General features: G+C 41.1%; 1 protein-coding gene across 2 annotated transcripts in view; it reads left to right on the top strand.

Annotated features, from left to right (window-relative positions):
- Positions 1-16,588, top strand: part of APOO (apolipoprotein O) — a 28,921-nt gene extending 12,333 nt beyond the window's left edge. For both annotated transcript variants that reach the window (XM_059491503.1, XM_059491510.1), the window contains exons 6-9: positions 412-503; positions 5,450-5,557; positions 13,384-13,479; positions 16,273-16,588. In XM_059491503.1, coding sequence (XP_059347486.1) covers positions 412-503; positions 5,450-5,557; positions 13,384-13,452 — 269 coding nt within the window. In that variant the 3' untranslated portion in view covers positions 13,453-13,479; positions 16,273-16,588. The remainder of the gene's footprint in view (positions 1-411; positions 504-5,449; positions 5,558-13,383; positions 13,480-16,272) is intronic.
- Positions 16,589-21,877: the final 5,289 nt, after the last annotated feature.

Raw genomic sequence — 21,877 nt, 5'->3', positions numbered from 1 at the left:
ACTTGATCAGTTTCTGCATAGAGGACAGGGTCAGACAGACCTGTCTGGGGAGGATCCTCCTCTTGAGTCACAGCATTCAGAGACTTTCCTTATAGACTCCTACTCAGAGGAGACTAGATATGTCCAGTCCTAGTCCCAGACTTGGTCAGCAGTTCATGTCCAAAGGAATTTATGTGCACAACCAATCTAAGATATGATCTTAGTGAGGCTTAAAAAGTTTAGCAAACTATTAGGGGAGCCCTTACTGATCAGAGTGATTATGTTTCTTAAGGAACTGGTAGGATGGAAGAGAAAATACACTAAAATGTATTTAAGAAAATTGTTTATAAATAAAATAGGGGCATTCAGCTGACTTGGCTAACATATACTCTATCAATGGTTTGTGGTTTTTGATTTTTTGTTACAAAACAGGTTCAAAAATAAAGAAGTTGGTGTATCCTGCAGCTCTCATGGGTATGGGTACCTCCATGTATTACCCTCAGGAAGCAGTTGCTATTGCAAAGGTCAGTGATGATTCCTTTCTTTGCAGAAGTGTTTATTTGTTGCCTCCTAGCTTCAGATTAACTGGTCATCCATGTTTAAAAGCCATGTCAGTGGCAATTAACAATATTACTGTTAATTTGTCAAAACAGATGCATTCTGGGCTGAAAGATATTCAGACTTGTTCCTTTTAGTGACATTTTTTTTTCTAACCTCTGCAGTAGTGTCTTCAGTTAGAGGAATGTAATTTCCTTTCAAAACCTCTAACCTCATGTAACACTAAATTAACATAAATATGCTGAGTACAGTTTGTGTGCTTACTTACAATACTAAGGAAACATAAAATATCTTGTGAGCAAATGAAAACAGTGCTTGAAAGAACAAAAAGGAGTTTCTATAGACAAGTCGTCATAACATTTTGAGATAAATGTTATTGACATTTTCTGCCTTTTTTTTGTTGGGACTTTAAGAAAGATAGCGTGCACATTCTGGAACAGGGTAAGAATTCTGCTGCAAACTTGCTGGATGCCTTCCCTATTTATGGATTTGTTCTTTCAGGCACACAAGAAACATGTTAACTTGCAGTTGCTGAAATGAGTTCCTGTTAGAGAAAGAACTGAAGAGACCGCAGAATTGCTTACAGCCCTTACTGATGTTAGATCATGTGCCTTGCTGTCCACACTTAGTGCTGGCACATTCCTCAGTTCCCCACCACACTGTGTTTCATATCCAGCCCTTAACCACTCACAGTGCACATACTTGCATCTTTCACAAATTCTATTTCAGCCTTTCGTAAATTTGCCATCTAGTTACTGGCCACTTGTGAATAACCCTGAGATGTCAGAATGGTGTATGATATTCTCAAGAACACATAATATTCTTTAAAAACTGAAAGGTCATTGACTTAGGGAGAGTCAAAACTGCTGAGTTTGAGCTCTGCCAGCATGGTGGTACTCTGATCTTTGGTGGAATCTTTTTTTACTGCTTCCAGGATTCAGACGCTCTAAATACAGATAATTCTCTTGGCTTATTCTCAGACCGTGAAAATTATACAAGTGGCAAGAAAAAGACCCATCAAAATTTAAGAAGCTTAGACATTTCTGTTGGAAACTGTATTAAAATTGTGCTTGCCTTCTGAACAGTGAAGTGGGAAGTGATTGAACCCTGTTCAAACTGATGTTACTGTTTTTAAAGAAGCTCAGTTCGGGCTTAACTGTGGATTTGGTGCTAACAGCTTCACAATACCTAGTTTATTTTATGAGAACTTTGAAGTGCATGGTTGCTCTTTGATTAATTTACAGTTCTTAGTTTGGCTGTAATGAAAAATCTGATAGGAGATTGGAATGGGTTTAGCTTTGTTGACTTGGTCAGGACAGTAGTCCTGAATTTGGAAACTTCTGTGGGGACAGTAATATCCTAGATACTGTTTTGGTTCCTCTAATCTATCTTGTGCTTTCTTTTCTTAAAAAAGCGAAGTTTTAAGCATATCATATCTTACCATCCAGAATTTTTAATCTTTAATCTGAAATTGGAAACACTTTCCTGTCAATTAATTATTTTTAAATGCTTCATAAGCCTTTCAAAAAATGTCTGTAAAGCTAGAAAGGAATGCCTGCAGTACAAAGCTCACTTGCTAAGTTCATGAAACAATGTAGAAAATATTCTGTAACATAAATGTAAATTATTTTTTATATTATATTATTTTTATTTTTCTTCCACACTTAAGTACTTTATCATTGCTTTTTCTTTTACACTTGTATAATTCCCTTCACTGGGTATTGTGTTGTTTTTGTTTTTTTAAGTTGTGGGGGTTTTGTTTCTGTCCCACTTTTATTTCAGACTTTCTAGTGGAGAGTTGGAAATAAACACAGCAAAGGGAATTTGTAATTGAGGCCCAACCCTTAATTCATCTTAGGTAAAAATTTTTCTTTAATTAAGATGTATGACTTCCTTAAGTGAAGTTGTAGCAACAGAGCTCATCATTGGTAACAGGGAGTTTTCAGACACTAATCATCTAATTGAAGATGGAACAAATTCATAGACTATTATTTTTTCCCTGCTTTAGGAAATAATCTAATAAATAATAGATCACATTTTAATAAATCACAAATTTGTAAGGGATTTATTTCCTCACTGCCAGTATTACTATATTTTTAATAACTTTGAACAAAAGGTCAGACTGTATATGTGGTAGGAAACTGAATTTAATACTAAAGCTTATTTTATTCTGGTGGAACCCTACTTAGTATTTTGAAATGTTATTGCTTTCCAGCTAATCATAATATACTCAAAATACGTCGTATTTACTGTGGCTTATATTCCACCTGGAAAGAACTTTCCATTATGCAGTTATTTAAATAACTCTATAATTGGAATTAAATTTTGTCCTTTGTTATTAGAACCTTTCAATTTTACTTAAGTACTGTGTGTTATGCTTTCATTCTTCTAGAAAGAAAGAAAAGCTTCCCAATAGAGCTTTGTTTCTTTGACAGCAAACCACATTATTTCTGTGTCTTTTGAACCTGCACCTTGTCCCTTGCTGGGTTCAGTCTGTGAGGCATAAACAGCTGTGCTGAGAGCAGGACAGGGCTCCAGGAGCTGTGAGCTGGAAAGCAGGACCTGGGGTCCCTTCATCCATGGCGGCTGCTGGAGGCTCCTGAAATGGCATTTTGTAAGTGCAGGAAAACCAGTGCACTCTCAGTTTGTAGTTTCAGTGTACAGATAAAGAATTGCTGATCAAGGCTCTGAATGTGTGATTGTGTGTGACATCCAGTGTGGTCAGTAATGCGTGCTCAGGGTGCTGTGTGCCACCTTAGGCCTTGGAGAGCACTGGTGCCCCCCCAGGAGTGCCCAGAGTGGGTGTTGGTGGCCCATGGCCACCTCAAACTTTCAGAATCCCTGTTGAGAGCCACTCAATCTGACTTTTGAACTTGTTTGTTCAAACTTCAGCATACAGACCCACTCACAGTGCTGCATTCAGCAGCAATGGTATTTTGGCATGTTGGCTTTGCAGCTTGCACTTCCAGTCTGCCTAGAACTGCATTTTCCAGCTGTGGAAGTGTCTGTGGGTCCTGGCTCTTGGGGGTTTGTGCCTTGGTGAAACATTGGTTGGTTTTGGCAGACTGAACTGTCTGGGTTGCTGTACCTTGTGATGGAGCTACTTAATCCAGCAACCTGAATGACCAGTTTCTCATCTAATGCAATTCATAAATCACTTGGTCATGTGACTCCTTATATGACTATAAGAATATTTTTAAGTTTGTACTGTTGGGCATTTAGTGTGGTTTTCAATATTTTAATGGAGTATTTTTAAGCAGAAACAAAAATACAGCTTAAGGACAGTTGTTTTTTCTCATTTTATGTTGGGAGCTGTGTCTTCAGTGATATTGCAGACAAAACCAGCCCTTTGTTTATTGTCAATATTTTTCAAACTTTTTCAGTGGTAGGTTTGTACTATTTGCACAAGAGACCACCATTTTTTCAGATGAGCCAGCTGGTTTGTTGAAGTGCTAGATGCTACAGAATGAACACTTATGATACTGAAAACCAAAATAACTGTCTATACCTAAAATATTTAAATTGGGCAGTTTTGGAAATTTAACAGGATCACTTGATGTGCTTTTTTCTGATGACTCATCACTTTCAGCTATAGAGAAAACTGAGTGCATCCAATGGACTTATTTAAACCAAAATAATTGGTTAGATATGGTGACAAAAAGGACATTTTGTATTTAAGACAGCCTACATTTTGGATGTAGTTGTGACTTGGAAGTGTAGTTGCTGATTTGGGTTTGTTTTCTTTTAATTCTGGTTATTCAATAGGCTCCTTTGTAAGGTAGCCAGCACATGGTGTCTGCCCAGAAGCACATCCTTGTGCCATTGTGCAGGAACTGCTGTAATCAGCCTTGCTGATTGCACATCAGACAAACGAGGGGAAGTGGCTCCTCACACCAGTGTACCCAGCAGCAGAACCACTTGGCACAGGGATGCTGAAAATCTGCACTTCCCCTTGAACTGCAAAAAACGTTCATAGAAGGGAAACTCCTTGGGCCTCTTTACACACATAAAAATCACTTCTGGCTCAGGAAGTCTTTGAACTGTCTCTGAATTGATGGAGACTGGAAGAAACTGAAAAATGTAGTTCAGAAACATCAGAAGATTGTTTCAGAAACATTTACACTTGCGCTGTTCTCAGAGTTTACATTTTATGGCTTTGCCTGCTGTAGGAGATAGGGAAATACCTTCTTAGTTCTTGATTTCATAAGCTTTTTAGTTTAATAGCTGTTTAGTTGGACAAATTGGCCTTTTTGCTGTTCCTCTTACAGAAACAGATAGTGATATGAAAGTCAGTATAGACCTGAGCCTGGCTATAAAAACCTAACACTCTTTAGTTTTGAAGGGTGCTATAAATACTACAATTCCATGTACATAAGGGACAAGGGATACTGTTTTATTAGACTTTGGGCCTTTCCCTGTCATAAAATACTTGCTGGTGTAATGTAGCAAACACAGTCTTTCCTAGCTGTGTACTGTTTTGGGACTTGACAGCTGGTTATTCATAACATTCATCTATCAGCAAATTCTAAAAAAATGAGAATAAAATCTAAAATTGCAAAACAATGACAACCCTTAGAAGAGTCTTTGAAAATGAGTCTGGTCAAATTAAGAAATACTTTGCCTATGTTAATTATGTTGAATGTCAAATACTAAGAAAACAGGGATTGTTTCCACACAGAAGCATTCCACTCCTGTTTGTACAGATATATATTCTTAGGTTTTTAGCACATTATTTTTTCTTATTCCTCATGGGACATTATTTTCCAAGATGTTTATTAATTCTGTACATTGTGAGCTTGAACAGGAAGAGTTAAACGTCTTGTGTTATGAGACTTTTTCTACTTAAATAAGAAGCAAGGCAATATTCCCCAGGTTATTAAGTTCACGCTTTCTAAAAACTTTTGTTTCAAAGGTTGCTGGCACACGGCTGTATGACTGGAGTCTTCAAGGATATATTGCTGTAGAAGCTCTTTGGAAGGATACTCCTAAGAAGAAGAAATCAGGGGAAAAAGGTGATAAGGTAAGAAGTCTGAGGAACTTGATTTCTGAATTTACCACTGTCTTTTCAGAAAAAAAAAATTATGAACAACAGTGGTTTTGTTCCACTGTGACTTGGCCTTTATTTCTGAAGAGAAATTTTTCATTCTCTCTTTCTAAGCTGTGGAAAAACATTAGGCTTACTTCAAGCTAAACTTTCAGAAATCCTGTTTGGAAGCTTCCTTTAGTATAATCAGATACAGATAAGCAAACAGAATTCTAAGAAATGTATTTACCTGGCTTAGTGAAGCATAGTGTGAGAGACTGCTGAACTGAGCAAGTTTATGAAATGTGTGCCAAAGAAAGCCTGTAAGGTTTTAAGGTGGTTTTTTTTAGCTGCTGCTTAAAGAAAGAAAAGTTCATGTGTGTTATGTAAAGCTTCTGTTGTTTTAAATTCACTTCTAAACTCAGATTAGAACTCAGACTGGGAGAGAGGTGTGTTGGAGACAAAATTGCACTTGGATGGACCTTGGGGATGGGACCAAGTTCCCTTGCTGAGGCTGGGTGTAGGACTAGTTCCAGACAAGCTGGGCTGGGGAAGTGTTCGCATGTGCTGGCAGCTGCTGAGTCTCCTGAGAGGGAGGACTTTCATCAGTGGATACTCACCCTGTCCTGGCCCAAGGCACTTCAGTAAATGAACTTGGATAAACAAAGGTTGGTTAATTGTCCTGTAGCTTTCCTGAAAGCTAGGCTGTCAAAAAGAAACTCAAAAAAGAGAGAATATTAAAATATTTCAGAAAGACAAACTGACAGCATTAGTAAAAAATAGCTGAAGTTTTTCTTTTATTGTGTCCCAGGCTTTCAAAAGGGAACACATGGTTGTTATTGAAAGGCAAAAACTTTTGACACTTTCATTTTGCTATAAGGCTTATTCAAGCACTTGCTACCTCAGCAGAAAAACAAACAGCCTGCAGAATTTCAGACCACTAAGTAAACACACTTCCTTCTCTTCCTCCTTGCAGAACCTTTAAATCACACCCCTTAGTTGCCAAAGCACGTTACTTGCACAAAGGAGCAAAATGCTCATGGATGGGTGTTCTGCAAAAGTTCATCTCATTGTTCAGGTGCTGTCAGTGTGAGCTGCTGCTGCTGTGATGGATTAGACAAGGCCCAAACCCCTGTGACTCAAATGAAGAAGCAGTACTTGGTCACTTGATGGAACTGCTTGCATTTCCCATTACCACTGAGGCAAGCAGCCCTGCTGGGGCTGTGTCCTCAGAGTTCCTCAGGAGAGGCTCCTGTCTCCCTGCTGTGCACAGAGGCTGAGCAGCAGCTGTCAGGAGTCACATGCTTTTGTCTAGAAGGGGGAATGAGAAGTGATTCTGATGGAAGAAGTTTGTCCTGAAGCTTCCTTTGGCCAGGGTTGGTGAAACCATACAAAACATGCAGTTGGGAATCTGGGTGGGTAGAGATGGGTTTGGTTTAGGTTTGTTTCATGTGGAAATAATCCTACAGATTATCAGCACCACCAAATCACTATCAATTTTTCAAGCAGAAGAATTTCTGTTTAAGTTCCATTTTTTTTATTGAAGGCTTTTACTCATACAGAAGTGTCATGGAAGAAAATGCTTTTAACTATCATAAACTAAAATTGGCAAAGCATTGTAGGATAGATTCTGTCACTTCTGTCTTAATTTAACAACCTTGTGGAAGAATTTGGTTGCTTTTGTACATGTATTTCTTATTGTCATTCTAGGCAGCTGGATTCCTGAACTAGTGAAGACAGGTCTAAATGTGACTCTTGAGTTGTTGTTGCAGCAGATGTAACCCATTTCATGAAACTATGCCAGAGCAAAAGACATTATTTTTGTTTTTGTGACATTTACTCCAGCATTTTCCTGTTGCTACACAAAGGATTCTTGCAAATAGTCAAGCAGTATTTGGGTGGCTCTTCTTGGCTTCTGTTAATTTGTTACGTTGCTCATAATTTGTTTGATAGTCATAGGTACCACAGCTGTGCATAACTTCATGTTTGTGTAGCAATATGTCATTAAAATAAATGTGGTATGTTAATTTGCTGAAGGTTTTATGAAACAAAATCCTGTGCCAGATTGAGGTCATATCAACTGAATTCTGAGTTCTGCCAAGAAAGATGAATTCTGGGACCTTCTGTGCCTCCATTTCAAAACACTGTGGCTGCAGCCCCTCCACAGAGCAAGTCAGGCAGATAAATGTTTTTAATGTGCTGTTGAAGGATGGAGCTCTTCAGGATGTCAGGATAAAATCTCTCTGCTAGAACTGAAGCACAGAGAAAAATAATTTTCTTCTATTAGTTCTCACTTCATCTTGTCTCCATACCATTCAAAGACTTTTGCTGTATTTTTAACAATTTTGGATTCTCTCTCTTCCAGCAGCACTGAATTGGGCACCCCTTGTTTTTAGTGAAGAGGCCAAATTGTGTAAAAGCAGAACAACACTACAGCTCTAAGTACACCCTTCTTTCAGCCCTTGTTCCTTTCTTCTTGTGTTTGCTCTTTCCCACTTTGGCCCATCTGTTAATGAGATCTCACAGAAAACTAATTTCCCTCTCAGCTTCAGAGACTGAGAAACCTTTATGACATATTATTTGGTTTTCCTTCCTGACTGGTGTGCTGATGGACACCACCAGTGACTTAGCAATACATGATACATACAGTTTTTCAACCCATATGTTTTTATTACACATGTAAACTATATAAATATATTTTATATTTATATATACATATATTTAAAGTGTATCTCTATGGCAATCTCTGGGTATTTTATTAAGTGCTGGCTGGTTACAAAATGTCTCCAGGTGCAAAGAGGGCTCAGCTTTGGCTGATTTCCTGTACTTGCTTAAAACAAGTGTCAAGGAAATTGTGGACCAGAACCTTCCTCACCTGAAAGCTCTGTTGAAAATTGTGGTGTCAGTATTTTGACTGGGGAGCCTCACTGTCAGCATCACAGATTGTGACCATAACAAACCTTAAATTGTCTTTTAAGAGAGTTTTGAAGTCCCATGTATTTTGGTCATCTTTTAAAACACAACATAAGCAGCTGACGAAGCTTATTCTACAGAAAATGCTTGTTAGGCTTGGCTTTGGTGGGTTCTGAATAGGCAGGCAAAAGTTTGGTCATCTCAACTAAAAGATAAACATCTACTTCTGGCAAAAATGCTGTTTCTTGTCACATGCCCTCCTTTTATTGTTTGGTAGTAGGAATAAAAACAATATGAAACTTGTAAGAAATACAAACAGACTTCTTATGGAGTGGATCCTTAGTCTGGGCAGTGGGGAATTTAGATGTGCTAGAAGTGGATGGACAGAAAGAATGTACTCTGCAAAAAGTTGATCTCTCTAAGGGCCGCTTAAAGCAACATTTTTGAAAGTACTTCATATTTTTGTGAAAATTTAAGTTCAAGGTCAAGTTAAGTAAAAGAAGAAGAAGTTACTGATTGACTAGGGGGGGATGAATAAGGTAAGACAGTGATGTTTTCTTTATTCCAAGCAATACATTGCAAACCAAAGAGGAAAGAAGGTAAATTATTAATCTGTGAGCCCAGGTGAGCCTTTGTTTTTGTTTTGCAGCTTGCAGCTGTGTTGGTTTTTGGTTTTTTTTTTCCTAGTGGCCAGACTTTCCCTTTCAAGAGTTTCCATAAACACAAAAGATACACACCTATCTTACATACTTTTGAAGTTGTAATTTCTAAGATTAGTGTAAAAGGGTATGGCCATCTGCAAGACTTCTGAGGTAGCAACAGAAACTTGTGCACGTGGTTCAACTGTAATGCAAGGGAAGGAGGCACCTCACATTTGGGGGTTTGACATTAGCTGGTTTGCTTTGGGGGCTTTTTCTTTGTATGGAAGGAAAATTTTCAGAGTAATCATGGTGGGTTTTTTGTGAAGTTTGTTGTTTAAAGTTTAGGTCTCAGTGTATCTCTGTTAGATGCTGTGTGAGCTAAGTTGGGGTGGTTTTGAATCACTCATGTGCTGAAACTGTACAGTCCCCTTAGTACCAGTGTTATTTTTAGTTTCAAATAATGATTTTTTTTAATTCCAAGGAATCCCTATATATTGAACATTTGATAATAAATGTATTATGGGGATGTCTTATCAGTCACCTTTCACTTGAAACAGTCAGAAACACAAGAATGCAAAATATTTCCTTTTCTGCTGTGAAGTAGAGCTCCAATGTGTGACCTCGTCTGGCTACCCAGATTTGTTATGGAGTGGTTGTGTGGAGCCAGAAAGCAGAAAGACTGTCTTGAATATGTGCCTGCTTCTGATTATGAGAGGGTACCCTGGCACAGAGGAAGTCTGTCTTCTGAGTCATTGATCTAAACACATTTTGTGCTTCTGACCTGGTTTTGAGTGTGCTAGAGGACTTTGGCACTTTTTTCTAAATGATGTGCCTGTGCCACAGAAAGTCCTTTTCTGGCTAACTCACATTACTGCTCGAGCTCACTATTTACACTGTGGGCATATACTTGGTTGGAGTTAAAAACTTCTTAATTGCTAATTCAGCAAATGACTGTGTGAGGAATGACAGTCTATCGGTGGATTGGCTTGAATTAAATAACTCAGGTTAACAGTTATACTGAAGGCAAGCCCTGTGATGAGATCTTCTCAGCTCATACAAACAAAGGAATTTAGCAAGACAACTCTTCCCTTGTGCATGTGTGTGTTGCTTTAGATTGTTTTCCTCTTTCAGGACATTAAAAAAAAAAAAAAAAAACAACCTTACCTAGACAATAATTACTTTTTACAAGTTAAAACAAGAAACTGGAAAAACACAGCCTTCTCTGTGAGGAGCTTATTTTTACTTCATTTGTTCAGGATTGAGTAAACTCTGAGATGAGGCATCGTTAGTCAGATTATTCATTGTAAATTTTAGTAAAATGTCATAGCTTAAAAGTTCCTGTACAGGCAAATTACAGAGTAGATTATTATTTTGAAATGGGTGTGGTTTGTGGATGCGATTTCCCCTACTATGAAATACCTAGAGTAGAAATGGATTTTTCAAAGAAGTAATTACATTTTAAATGTCTTGCTAGGCATTTTTTGAATAAGACATTTAAGAAATATCTTCATAATTGAATCTTGATATATTGAGTCCATGTCTCCAGCACAGCATATGCAGGATTGCACAGACTTGGTGCCTTATCATGTTGAACTGGTAATATATAAATTTGACCCATTCTTTGAAATATTTTCCAGTCTCTTCTAGCTTCCTTTGCTACATTTTCCGTCACATTTAGTATTGCAGAATCACAGAATAGTTTGGGATTGAAGGAATCTTAAAGATAATCTAGTTCCAGCCCCCTGCAGGAGCAGCTTCCACTAGATCAGGTTTCTCAGAGCCCCATCCATCGTGGTCTTCAACACTTCCAGGGATGGGGCATCAGCAGCTTCTCTGGACAACCTGTTCCAAGGCCTCACCACCCTCACAGCAAAGAATTTCTTCCTGATATGGAATCTAAACCTGCCTTCTTCCAGTTTGAAGCCATTCCCCCTTGTCTGTCACTACAGGCCCTTCTGAAAAGTCCCTCTCCAGCTCTCTTGTGGCCCCCTTAAGGCACTGGAGAGCTGCTAGAAGTTTTCCCAAAGCCTGCTCTGTTCCAGGGTGAACAATCCCAACTCTCTCAGCCTGTCTCTGTAGAAGAGGTGCTCCAGCCCTCTGATGATCCCCTGGCCTCCACTGGATTTGCTCCAGCAAATCCCCATCCTTGTGATGTCCCAGGCCCCAGAGCTGGACACAGCACTCCTGGTGTGCTTCCAGGAGCAAAGCAGACCTGCTGCCCACGCTACTTTTGAAGCAGCCCAGGGTGTGGCTGGTTTCTGGGCTGCAAGGGCACATTGCTGGGTCATGTTGAGGTTTTCATCAACCAGCATCCCCAAATCCTTCTCCCCAGGGCTGTTCTCAATCCATTCTCTACCCATTCTCTACCCAATCCATACTCTACTCAATCCATTCTCTTCTGTTTGTGCTTGGGATTGTCCTGACCCAGGTGCAGGACCCTGCACTTGGCCTTGCTGAACTTCATGAGGTTCCCACGGGCCCATGTTTGAAGCCTGTAAATCCCTGTGGATGATGACATCCCTTCCCTGCAGCATCTTGAGCAGCACACAGCTGGGGATTGTTGGCAGACTGCTGAGGGTCCCAGGTCCCTGCTGCTGTCAGAGGTGTCAGTGCCAGTCCCAGCACTGACCCCTGAGGAGCACCACTTGTAGTGGGATAGAATACAGGAAAATAAAGATGGTGTAGAAAGTAATCTTACCCCTAAGGAGCTGCAGCTGGGCCAATTAGCAAAGATTAGGAGCAGGCCTGACCTTACCAGGCCACAGCTGTAACCAAGGAGAAGATGCTATAAAAGAGTGGGGTGGCTGGGCGAGAAGGGAACTGGAGTTAGCTGGCTGCTTTGTGGAGAAGAAAGTCAGTGCTCTGAGGAGCTGCCCATGAGACAGTATCAAGAAGATATGGAACTTTTGCAATAAGGAGACAACAGTATGGAACCTCTGCAATAAGAGGACGCCAGCACTTGTCCCTGGTGTCTCTCAGACATCAGAGTGATGTCTGCAGCTCTGTGTGACCATCCAGCCAATTCCTTATCTGCCAAGTGCTCCATCCATCAAATCAATGTCTCTGCAGTTCAGAGACAAGGCTGTCCTGCAGGACAGTGTCAAGCACTTGGCACAAGTCACAGATGACATCAGTCACTCTTCCTTGTCCACCACTGCTGGAACCCTGTTACAAAAGGCCACCACATTTGTCAGGCACACTTTGCCATTAGTGAAGCTGTTTTGGCTGTCACCAATCATCTTTTTAATTAAGTCATGTTGGTAAAAATAGCCTTCTAGAACAAAGAGGAAATGCCATTTAATTTCCATGTGTAGAATTTAATAACAATTGAGGGTGGGTGCCACCTCTGATTATTTCACCCAAACTCCTGTTCAGAGCAGAGGCAGTTTCAAAATTAGATTTGGTGCTTCAGGCCTTATGTAATCACGTGCTGAATATTTCCTGGGATGGAGATTTAGAAAGTTGGCAGGAAAACCTGCTTCAATGATCAGTGCTGTGATACATTTATAATTTTTTGCCCTTTGAAGTAAGAGAAATCTGCCATGCTCCTCTGTCCTTTTCTCCCTGTCCTTTAGATGTGAACCTCTGAGAAGGACGTGGCTCTTCCAAACATGTAAATGCCCATTAGGAAATTGTGGATTGGAATTAGGTTCCCCCTCTGTGTGGTCCTCACCAGTCTGAACAGATCCTCATCTCAGCTGGTCCTGCTATGTGCTTCAGTCCCCAAGCCATGTGTGTGGCCCTTTAAGTATTTTTAAATGGATATCTATTTAAAGCTGTAATCAAATGCATGTTTGTTATAGCATCTTGGCAGATAGATAGACCAGACCCTGTAACAAGCTTCTCTTCATTCCTTGATTTCTGTCATTAATGTTGGGGAAAGTGTGAGAACACCCTCTAAAAGGGTATGTGCTGAAAGGGATCTATTGTATAAATCCACACAGAATTCAGAGAATGCAAAATAGCAACTACTCTATGGGTATTCATCCTCTGTTATTAATACAGGCAAAATGATTCAATTAAAGCACTTCTGTTGAAAATACTTGTTCTTTTAAACCCTTTAATTGCTTGGCTAGCTACAGGAAGACTAAAGTCTAGAAGGTGTTTGGTAGAAGATCATATTTGAGTGTATTATACTGAATTAGTCTCATGAAGCACTTGATTTTGTGAGATATTTTTGTTTTAGCTTTTGAAGGGGGTTTCTGTTCTGGTAAAAACATTAATCATGCCTCATTTGAAATGCTGTGCATATTTTTTTTCTTCCTCAAGGGTGATGCAGTGGGTGACAAGCCCCTGGAAGTCCATGCTGCTTCAAATAAAGAGCAGATCCAGAAGTAGAATGCTACATCACCTGGCATCAGACAGGTAAAGGATAAAGACTGGTAAGAGTTTGTGGCTAAACAGCAGAGTAACTGGGAAAAGCTGAACACTTTCAAGTTTGACTTGTAGTTTTCTTCATAATGATTAGGAGAGTGCAGACAGATAATTTTATTTGTCCTAAAATTCGTCAAGAATATATGCACTCCCTAACACTGTTCAAGTTAAGAATTCTAAATTTTCATCTTTAGAGCATAACAAGTAAATGCATGTGTGTTTGAAGGGTTCTGAATTAATTGAGGAAAGCCTTGTCTTTGTGGTGTTGGTTGGTTTTGGCCTTTTATTTTCTTTTTTGTCTTCCCATTTCTGCCTTCCCTACCAGAAACCTCTCTGCCTTTTTTGTCATGCTTGCACAAGTATTAGGGTGGGGAAAGAAACCTCTTCCCTGCTGATAAGTTTTCCCTAAAGATTTGTGAGTGCCAGGGTGCAGCACTGCCTTACAGCCTGTAAAAGTCCATGATGTGCCTGACCTTTCACGTTAATGCAGCTCCCAAATGAGTCCTGTTGGGAGCAGAAGATGGAGGAAATGAAGGCAGCATTTTGCAGGCTCTCCAAGGCAGAAACTTGAGTTGAGATACCAGTTCTGACTTGGCCTCAGGGCTGTGTTCTAAACTCAAGCAAGTCCTATGGTTACAGTTTCTAAAAGAGCAAAACAGAAACATCCTCTTGACATTTTGTGGTGGTTTGGTTTCATAGGATAAAAATTGCTCTGTATTTGAGGCTTATTACAAATAATTATAACATAATTGGACATAATTTAGCACAAAATGTCAGATGTCTGCTCTGTTATCAGTTGATAAAGAATGTCTCTTCTGAACATGTTTTCTACTTGCTTCTCTTTGCCCTCTATTATTGTTGCATCATGTTAAGAACTTATTTTTCATCAGAAAGTGATCCTGGCATTGTTGGTACTCCTCATCATTTTTGTGTGCAGTATTGCATTTACCAGAATAATCTTATTTTTTTTCCTTGCTGCCAACCTGTGTAAATAAAGTCCAGATCTGGCAAACTGCATCAGTTTTTTGTCATGCCCCAGCATCAGTCACACATGTTTGCAGATGTGGTGGAATCACCCATCTGCTGAGCAGCAGTGTTCCACTGCCTCATGGGCAGCTTCAAAAGAAAACCTGGTTTTTAATGTTAAAGTGTTTTAATTGTTATTGCTAATTCTCACAACAGCAATGTGAGCTTGTTGACTGGCTGATGTACTGAGTACCTTAGCTTTCCCTTTAGAGCTATGAATACAAAGTCTTTAAAAATACATGTTTTCCAAGTAGTTTGTAAGATAGTAATTTAAAATAAAAACTAAAAAAATAATGGAAGTATTTTTGAATATTTTTTTCTGTAAAGAATCCCAAGAGAACTGAGAGGAAGAAAAGCCTCTCTAAAATTCACTGAAATATTGTTGTGCTTCTTGTCAGCTAGGACAGAGCTACTAAATGATAAAAACCCAAGAAAACTGAACTTCTATTTGTGACACTGCACAAATATCAAGGTTCAAACAGAAATCCATAAATAGGTTTTATTTTCTTTTAGAATTTCTTGCTATGAATAGAATTTTTTTATTCACTTTTTGAAATGTCAGCCTTTTGCTTCAGGCACATTTTCCTTGTTTGAGGAAGGTTTTAAGAGAGTGAAGATAAATTGCCCAGGTGCTTGAAGAACCTGAGTGCTCCTGGTTTTGAAACCTACATGCTTGACCTCCTGTTGTTTCTGGAGGAGGCACATGAAGGGAACTGCTGGGTTTGTGACCTAGGGCAAGCAGATGGTGAAAGTTCAATTCAGTATCGAGTTCAGCTGCACTGCGGGGGTGGCAGTTTGTTACTTGTGCTTGAAATCAAATCCTGTCATTTAACTCCATACCCAAGTCCAGATGTTTTGTTGGATTTGGGTGATCCCAAAGGTTGGAGAACATTGCTGTGATCTTTGAAAAGACACATTTTTTATTTTGGATGAGATCAGTCCTAAAAATCTCACTGCATTTTCAACTGTTGGGAATATTCCTAGTTGAATGTGGTTACTAAAATAAAGACAATGTCATTTCCTCCATGATTTGCCACAGCATGGGTCTCTGAACTGTGAATGGTCAGCCAAGGACAAAATCATATTGGGTTGAAGACAACATATTTCTCTGTTCCAAAAACCAGCAGCACTGCACCTCCTTTATTATAGTTTGTCATCAAAAATTATATGCAAACTTCAGCTCAAACCACATCCCACTGTAGAAGAAAAAAAATTTTAATTTTATCCAGCTGTTGTATTTGGGAGTTGCACAGAAGTGACAGGTTTTTGTGTTTTTCCATGAAGATGGCATATCTCATTTGCACTCTGTTCCAGATCTATATTTATGTAATTCCAGTTCTTTGAGTTAAATTGCCGTAGTCTTGCTCCAGAGTAAAGAAGATTAGGAAAACATGCATTTGGTGGGAATTTAAAAGAATTATTTTTGAGAAAGTTGGTTTATTATACAAGATTCCAGTTGGTGTTTGTTTTGAAGTGTTCTCTTTTGTCTTTCCATTTAGTTCAACTATGGGAATTGAGTCCTCTAGAACAGACATGATGATTAGTGCTCTAATGTCAGTAATATGAAGAGTTAAATATCTCTACTGCAAGCAAATTGGTTTTGAGAATATTCCTCAAACAGATTTTGATCAACTTGCCACATCAAAGAAAAAAGTTTTGATTACACTGTAAAAATGAAAGGGCCTGTGATTAATTTCATTCTGCTTTCTCCCTCCATTCCTCTCCCCCTTAACCTCTGTCCCCTTTCTTTGGTTATAGGTGAATAAAAATATAGATATGAGCAACACTTTCCCAAGAAAAAGATGAAAACCACCTGAATCCATTTTGAATGTGACTAATCTGCCTTCTGCCCCAGGGCAGTCTGGTGATCTGCTGCTCGGGCTGCTGCCATGGCTGCTGTGAAAGGACACCCCTTGTGTTGGGTCAGTCCTGAGACTCTGTCCCCTGTTCTGCACAGGGACTCAAGGCTGCCCATGCTTGTCCCATTGCAGGATCAACATTGCAAGTAGCAAGTCTCAAAATCCCTCAGTCTCTTTATTATTTATATATAAAATAAAATTCCAGTTACAGAAAATGTCTGTTTTTTCCCCTCCTCCTGTCTTCTTTAAACTCATGGATGTGATGTTTGCACAATCTGAGAGGTTCTCTGGGTGCTGTTGACAGTGCCTGTGTTTGTTACCATCGAGGAAAGCTTGACAGTAGTAGGATGTTTTGGCTACCAGGAGCTCACAGAATTGGGAATGGGAACAATTACAATGCCTCTTGTGTTTTGTCTGAGTCCCCCCCCTCCTTTCTCTACACGTCCTCTGCCTCATCAGTGCCAGCAGGAGGTGTGTAATGAAGCATCTGTGAGTTCCTGTCTGCTGGATGGATGGGAATGGAGCTGTTAATGCTTGTTCTTGTTTTTGCTTGAATGAGCAGCACAATGGGAACCAGAACGTTACCGTGGTGGGAACCAGCTATAGAATAACTTGGCTGTTTCCTTATTCCCACCCAGGGGAGGGGAGGAAAAAGTGATGTGGAGGGAAATGCAAAAGGATTTCCAGCATTTTGAAATCTTTGCACAATAAAACTCTTTCATCATTTGCTGTCATTTCCATGAGTCTCTCTTTTGGGGCTTGATGCATTACAAGTTACTGTAATCCAAGTGGCTCACAGCATTTAAAGCTGTGTTGGTGAACCTTAAATGCTCCTTAATTAATCAGTGAATATGAGGAATGGGGCAAGGATAACATGAAATACGTGTTTGTGTGATACATTAACTTTCTAAAAAGAGCAGGGAAGAAAATGCAAAGTAAATCAGATTCAAAATGCTTCTAAACATCTTTGTTATTCCATGGTTAGGTATTCCAGCTGACTGTATTCCACAGACTTCTAGAGAAAAACAAACAGACCTTGTCAGTGTGAATGCCAGTCTGTGTGGGCATTGTAAAACAGGCCAGCTCTTTTTTAGTACAGGCAATAAGGCATGTGGTTGCCTTAGGCAGAAAAACAGTATCTCCCAACATGTTCAGTGCATGTTTTTATGATTGTTTTAGGCTGCTAATGATGTGTGTTGATATAGGGAGCAGAGTTCTTGCATGGGGTTTGGGAGGTGTGTGTGTGTGGTTTTGTTTTTACATGACACTTGCCAAGATAGTTTAAGCAGGCTTGGGAGGATCAAAGTAGTGTTTTTGTCAGTAGTGGGAAGGAAACTTGGGAAATAGAGCAGTAAATGCTCTGTTACACCACTCCTGTGGTACAAGCATAGATTTGTTTCTGCCCTTAAGATAGTTCTTCACTTATGCATTCTCATATCACATAGAGAATATCTACCATAGAATTGGGAATACAGCTTTGGATGCCTGGGTTTTTTTCAGTATAATATTATTTCAATATTTGGCATATGCCACATTAGCATTTAAGGACGTGATTACTTGGTAATTCAGTTCTTTGTTTACATATACACATGTGCATGTTTAATAGCTTGGGTTAAATAAATATCACTTAAATGCTTTTCACTTGATCAGGTCTTAATTCAGCATATTTACACTGCTGCTTAAAAATGTCCCAAGTGATTGACATCAAACAGGAATGCTTTTATCTAGCAGGAAATGACTGCCTTCAGGCACCTGCATACACACATGATAGGGAGATGGTTCCAAAATGTGAGCAAGACAGCCTTAGCTGGAATCCTTTCCTTATGTCTTCTGGGTTTTATAACTACAGGAAATAAAAAAAAAAGTGTCATGCTGGTAAGAGCCCAAGAGTTTGTAAACATTCAACTCTCTTGGCCCAGACGTTCCTAATGAGGAGCAGGAGAGGAGCTGACCACTGCTGGTGTCTATAGACATCTATATGTGTGTGTGTGTGTGCACATGGAACTAAACTGTGCATGCATGTGTTATCTTCTGCCAGACTTTGCCTGTGGGTATTACAGTGTAGGCTAAAAATGGTATATTCCCCACCCAAGTGTCATGTTGGGTCATCCTTCCACTTGAAGCTTTTTGGCTTGGTAACTGGACTGTGCGCAGCTGAATCAGTGTTCTGATCTCAGCATCCTTGGCTGCACTGGCTGCAGCAGAGGTTGGGGCAGTGCTCTCTTAAAACACCGTCTTTAATTGCAGCATGTGAAAGTTGTAGAACTGGAGGTCATCAGGGTCAGAGGATGGCCCTGCATTGGGATGAGGATTCCTGTAGGCAGCATGTCTCGTGTCAAAAGTGACAGTGAAGCCTCTCTGCTAGAAGGAGCATCTCCAGCCTGGAATATTCCAGTTAGCCCAGGTAAATGTGCACAGTCTTGCAGCCTTCAGTAAACACACAGGATTTTGCCACAAATATTCATTGCAAAAGTCTGGTTCAAACTCAGTCCTCTGACTGCAGAAGGCCCCAGACAGACTTCACATCAGTCATAATTAAAATGTTTTGGAGTATTTGTCATTGCATCTGTCACCTTCAAGGAGAGCAGTGAAGACCAAGATTGATGTGGAGGGCATTGCATTTTACCCTGTGAGAAGACAGTGCCCTGGGAGTTGAAGGGACTTGTTACTGCTGTTTATTGGCAGAAAAACCTCAGGGTGAGCACATTTGCTTCTGGACAAATATAAACTGCTGCATTTGGTTCTTTTCCCCTTTTTTGTTTTGTTATGATTATTTCTGTACCTTCCTTTGAATTCTGAGCTACTTCTAAAGCCAGTTTTATCACAATAAACTGCTATTGACAGAGAGCATTTTGGCTTCCCACTGGACCTTCCTGGATGCAGCCTCTCACAGCGGTGTTGATGTTGCACCTGGGTGGCCTGGCAGCTGCCTAGGTTAACCCCCTTCCAGAGGGGTTTTGACAGGTACAAAAGCTTCTTGTTTACAAGGAAGACATTTGATAACAATATCTAAACTACAAAGCAGAAGTTGTTTTAGTAGAAAAAAAAAATGTTCCTAATTGTGCAACAGCCCTCTGTCCTCTTAAGTCTGTACCATTAGCTGATTCTGCTATGTTTTGACCGGATATGGTTCTGAAGTTGACTGGAGCTGGCAGCTTCCTTAGGGTCCCTCTGGAGAAAATGTTGGTGTATTGATGCAATTGGAGTATTATCTCCTATTTCATGACATTGAATACATCACTGGATATCTCTGCCTAAAGATGAATCTCTAAGGTGGACTTGAAGTTCATGGATTCCTCCAGTGCTGCTCTCACAGCCACGTTTTCAAGCTGGTATTCTGGTAGCCATTGCACTGATGTTGAAAGCTGGCAAAATCAAAGGTGGGCTGAGGATGTCTCACAGCTGGTTCCAAGTCTGCTCCCTCTAAAGGATTCCTCCCTCCCTTTGCTCCATTGCAAATGGACCTGCAGTGCCTGCAGTAGACTAAGCTCCTTGACTCCTTACCCTTTTTCTTTGTGTGTTTGTGTTTGTGTGTGTGTGTTTGTGTGTGTGTGTGTGTGTGTGTGTGTGTGTGTGTGTGTGTGTGTGTGTGCGCGTTTAAAGGTCTAAATCTACCAAGCAACCCACAAAGCCAGTCAGTCTCATGTGCTGTGTCCTGCTGTGGCAGGTGAACTGGATGCAGTGCTCCATCCTCAGCCTCGGTTTCTAGGGCATGATCCTGTAGTGGATGAGCTTTGCTGGATCTTCTGCAGGGAGGAGGATCCCAGCTGACTTTGCTTGCAGTGTGTCTGGGACACAGTCATGGCACAGCCTGAGCTGTGCTTGTGATCCCAGAGCCTTTGTGGCCACTGTGAAAGGAGCAGTGGGGATAACTAGACAGCCTGGTCAGGGAACTTCTCTTTTTGTTTATAGTGCAATTGTAAACATTCACAAGACTCAAGAATTTGATCGAGAGTGAAGCTAAAGGGTGCACTTTAGTGAGTGTCCAGCTCTTCCTCAGCAAAGCTAACCTGGAGTTGGTAAGAGAGCCCGTGAAGTGACAGGATGGGTCATTTGCTCCACGCTTTTTGGCTGAGGGGACAGAGGCAGTGGCAGGAAGGCTGTTGGTGCAGTCCTTTACCCAAGGGGGCTGTATAGACAAGTACTGGAGGGCTGTCAGAGAGCACCTCATCTTTTCCCAGGGGCTTGTGCAATGTGCATTGTAAGGCAATAGTGAGTTCAGCCCCTGCGTGCCCGGATAAAAGAATAACCTCACAAGGAGAACTTAATTCTCTCTGCTTCGGCCGCTACAGTGTGAAACCACAGGACCCACCACGTGCCCTACCAAAACCTTCCAAAATCCGCTATTCTGTGTCCCACTGAACCTTGCATGTCTTTATCTGGAGTACCTTCGTTCAACTCCAGGGCGCAGCACCCGCGCCTTTGGGGAAGTTCAGTCGGTTTCTCTGAGCTGAAAGTGAGCCACAGGCTTGGCTGGGAGCGCTGAGGAGCCCCGGAGGAGCCCCGGAGGAGCCCCGGAGCCTGCCCTGCCCCCGCTCCGCGGGCAGAGGAGGGAAGGAGCCCCGAGCAGGGCGATGCTCCCTCCCTGCCAGCTCACATCTTCACCCCAGAGATGGAGGAGAGCTCTCACTGCCCCAGGGAAGGGGGGAATGCTGAAACACGAAGCCAGAAATGTCTCCGTGGCTGTATGCACGTACCAGCCAGCGATCCCAGGCAGCCAGCTGGAGACGGCTCTCACCACCACAGTTTTGGGCCCTTTAATTTTTTTTTTGTTATTGTTAAAAACGGTATACAGAAACATGGGGAGTTTGTGTATCAATCCTCAGTGAAAAGAGATTCTTCCCTTCCCCCCACCCCCTGCCCCAGATTAAGTTCACCAACGTCCTCTTTGTAAATTTAGCAAGCTTCAGACTCACTTCCTTTTGTCAGGAGACCTGAAAGAGCCATTTCCTGATTCGTACAGGGCTCTTGTATGCGCACACTAAGTGCTCATTCATGCCGTGAATCATAAAGGTAACCTCAGTTCAAAGCACTGCTCTGATACTTCGGCGTGGGACCAAAAGAAAAAAAAAAAAGAGAGAGAGGAAAAAAAAGAGTTTTGTAATTCAGCGCAGCGCGCGTTGAAGTCATCTTTGCATTTACTGAGGAGCGGCGCCAGGGGGGTTTTGCTCTTCTGTCTAAAAGGCATCGTTTACAAACTGGCCACACTGAAACGGGCTGGTGAAAGCACCAAAGGCAGCCCAAAGGATTATGTTTACTGTCGTGTGCCAGGCTTGACACATTTTTCATATCCTGCCAGAGACGAGGAATGGCATCAGGAGGTGCCGCTGAGTCAGGCGGGCCCCGGCCGGGCTCAGCGCGGCGCCTCTCCCCGAGCCCGGGGATGGGGATGGGGCAGCTCGGCTCTGCCACGGGCGACTCGCTCTCCTGCCTGAGGTTCATCGGCAGGTCAGCGAGGCACGGTCTGTTGTGTTTATCTCTCCTGTACTCGCCTCCGGGTTCAT

This window comes from Ammospiza nelsoni, chromosome 2, assembly GCF_027579445.1.
Source record: "Ammospiza nelsoni isolate bAmmNel1 chromosome 2, bAmmNel1.pri, whole genome shotgun sequence".
Classification (NCBI taxonomy): Eukaryota; Metazoa; Chordata; class Aves; order Passeriformes; family Passerellidae; genus Ammospiza; species Ammospiza nelsoni.
The sequence above is the reverse complement of the archived record's forward strand: the minus strand, read 5'-3'. Positions and strand labels throughout refer to the sequence as shown.